The sequence below is a fragment of the Daktulosphaira vitifoliae genome, unplaced genomic scaffold (assembly GCF_025091365.1).
Source record: "Daktulosphaira vitifoliae isolate Bord-2020 unplaced genomic scaffold, ASM2509136v1 Scaffold_929, whole genome shotgun sequence".
Classification (NCBI taxonomy): domain Eukaryota; kingdom Metazoa; phylum Arthropoda; class Insecta; order Hemiptera; family Phylloxeridae; genus Daktulosphaira; species Daktulosphaira vitifoliae.
This window is the reverse complement of record NW_026100489.1, coordinates 1,064-3,574: the sequence shown is the minus strand read 5'-3', so window position 1 is coordinate 3,574 and position 2,511 is coordinate 1,064. Positions and strand designations below refer to the sequence as shown.

The following is a 2,511-nucleotide window of genomic DNA, read 5'->3' as shown; positions in this document are numbered from 1 at the left end:
TTGACCTGACTGAAACTTTTCCTTATTTCGATACTGAAATAGCAATAAAAACATAAAAAAAAAACACTTAAACTCAAAATATTTGAATTCTTATTAAAATCGTATAAAGATTAATTAGTTTCTTAAACAAATGTATAGTTTACGTAAGACCTTTAAAAAAAAATACAAATGCCTGATATTATAAACTCTGATTATTGTACTGAATTTAATTTATATTAGTATAGCTTATAACCAATTTTAAATGCTACTTTGTATAAAAAAAATTAATACTTTTTGTAGGATTTAAAGTGAGTAAAATTTAAGTTTTTTATCAAGTGTTTTGCTACGATTTTCTATCATTCATTATAAATATGTTATATTTTAATGAAGATCTAAACTATCAAAACTATGAAAGATGTGGCTAATCAAGTTATTTATGATGTCTAGACTTTTTTTCGGTAATCAAGACATTAGACCTGTAATTACTTGATCCATTTTTTACTACATACGTAACAATGATTTCACAACTTATTTAAATGACGTGTTATAACATGTGATTAGTTTTAACTGTAGATGGATTTGCTAACGTTGACGCGAAGTTATGCGTTACAGAATCTTGAAACTAATTAATGATGCTTAAAAATTATAATAAAACTCGAGATTATTAATTGCTTTAAATTAAAATTAAACGGACGCAATAGCTACTTATCTCAATTTGAATATACCAATGGAATATGATTTATTTAGTCTAATCCATGTTATTAATAAAAATTTAGTAAATAATTATGTAAAGTGACATTAATATTATACTCACGTTTTAAAATTTTATGTTTTATATAGTTTGTTTTGTGTAATATAATAATAACTTGAAATTTTATTTAAAATGTGTTAAATCAAAATATATTATTTTCGCTATCTGTCTTAATCGAATGGAAATAATATATCACTCATAATTCTCTAAAATTTCATAAGTTTTAGTCATAATTTCAATTTTAGTTAAATTAAAATATGAAATAAGTTAAATTATTTTAATAAAATATAACAGATGATATTTCATAAACAATTATTCTATACCACATAGTTTAACTTAAAAATAACGAAATTTCTTTATTAATAAATGTTTTNTAGTTTAACTTAAAAATAACGAAATTTCTTTATTAATAAATGTTTTGTTTATCATCTTCACTAAAGCTGTTGGTTGTGCAACAAAGAATAAGGAAATCCTAAAAAGTCCAGCGCAACGGAATGGAACTATAGTACTTAAATCCGAGTCACAACACGTTACCGACTGCGCTTTTTATTCAATATAGAGTCAAGTAAATTCTGTTAAAGAATAAATTATTTTTTCATGAAAGAATATCAAATGTGTATAGATCATGAATAAAAATTCTAAATAAAACACTGAGAGTTAATTAAAATAAATTTACATGATTACTTACATCGCGCACTAATATGAAAGATAACGTCAATAGACCTGGAGATTGATCTCTGCCGTTGGCCTTCTTACGAAACGATTGTCTCCGCTGTCTGTTGGTCTTCTCCAAAGCTCTTTGTTTATCAACTAGTTCTCGGTGTTTTTTGGGACTGTTACCTTCTACAGGTAAATGTTTTTCAACATAACTCTGTTGTTGATAAGCCAAATAATCGGAACTACTGATAGTAGAAGTCCTTCGGTTAACTATGGTAATTTCAGTTGGTGTAGCGGATGGCGTTGTAGAAGTAGCTTTCGAGGTGACATTTTCCGTGGAAACACTAGTTGAAGCAACAACCAAAAAAATCGCTAAATATGTAGTATATGTGATAATTGTACTAGAAGATCTTTTGGTTGACCCGTCAAATAGCAACAGTGTCATTTCTTAGTCGCCGTAACACTAAAATAAAAATATTTGTATAAGAAATTTAAGACAAAACGTGACACAGTACTTAATTTGCAATGTAGGCGTAGTTGTATTTTACGGATTATTTACGTAATCTAATTAGAACAAGTCCAATCAAATTAATAATAGAGCTTAAGTACGTTCTACAAAAATAACACTTCCGGCGGAAATGCTGTAACTTTAATTTACTCGTGTATTGTGAAGTATCAAATAAAAAACGCCATCATTTCAGAGCGCGTGAACGGTTTTACTTAAAAATAACATACTATAATGATGAATGGCGGACTTCTCGTCTAATTTAATTTTTAAATGTAAAACATTATTAAGTAAAATTACTGCAGATTAATTAGTAAATTGAAACTAGGAAACTGCATAATGCATGTTTAGAAACCTTTTTTTTTACAACAACAATAGTTAATAGAAACGCTCAGCAATGTATGAACTTTGTAGAATATTAATTTCAACGCACAAGATCATGCATTCAAAAAATCGTTTCAATTATTTTTTTTTTAGTTTGCTCCTGTGCTTTTGATATTCTATACTGGAGATAACTTAAAACATATTATTTTTCATATTATTTTACATATTATACAATAAAACATTTGACTTTGATATCGTGGAAGCAATCAATACACATATGTTATATAAAATATAA

The 2,511-nt window shown here is 26.5% G+C and overlaps 1 protein-coding gene across 2 annotated transcripts; it reads right to left on the bottom strand.

Moving 5' to 3' along the window:
- Positions 1–890: 890 nt before the first annotated feature.
- LOC126909692 (uncharacterized) lies at positions 891–1,877 on the bottom strand. Of its 2 annotated transcripts, none has more exons than XM_050692122.1 (2): positions 1,419–1,877; positions 891–936 (listed from the first exon to the last, which is right to left on the bottom strand). In XM_050692122.1, exons 1-2 carry the CDS (start codon positions 1,830–1,832, stop codon positions 901–903), a joined length of 450 nt encoding a protein of 149 aa, XP_050548079.1. In that variant the 5' UTR covers positions 1,833–1,877; the 3' UTR covers positions 891–900. The 2 variants fall into 2 exon arrangements, with proteins under 2 accessions (XP_050548079.1, XP_050548078.1); XM_050692121.1 differs by lacking the exon at positions 891–936 and adding an exon at positions 1,212–1,302.
- Positions 1,878–2,511: the final 634 nt, after the last annotated feature.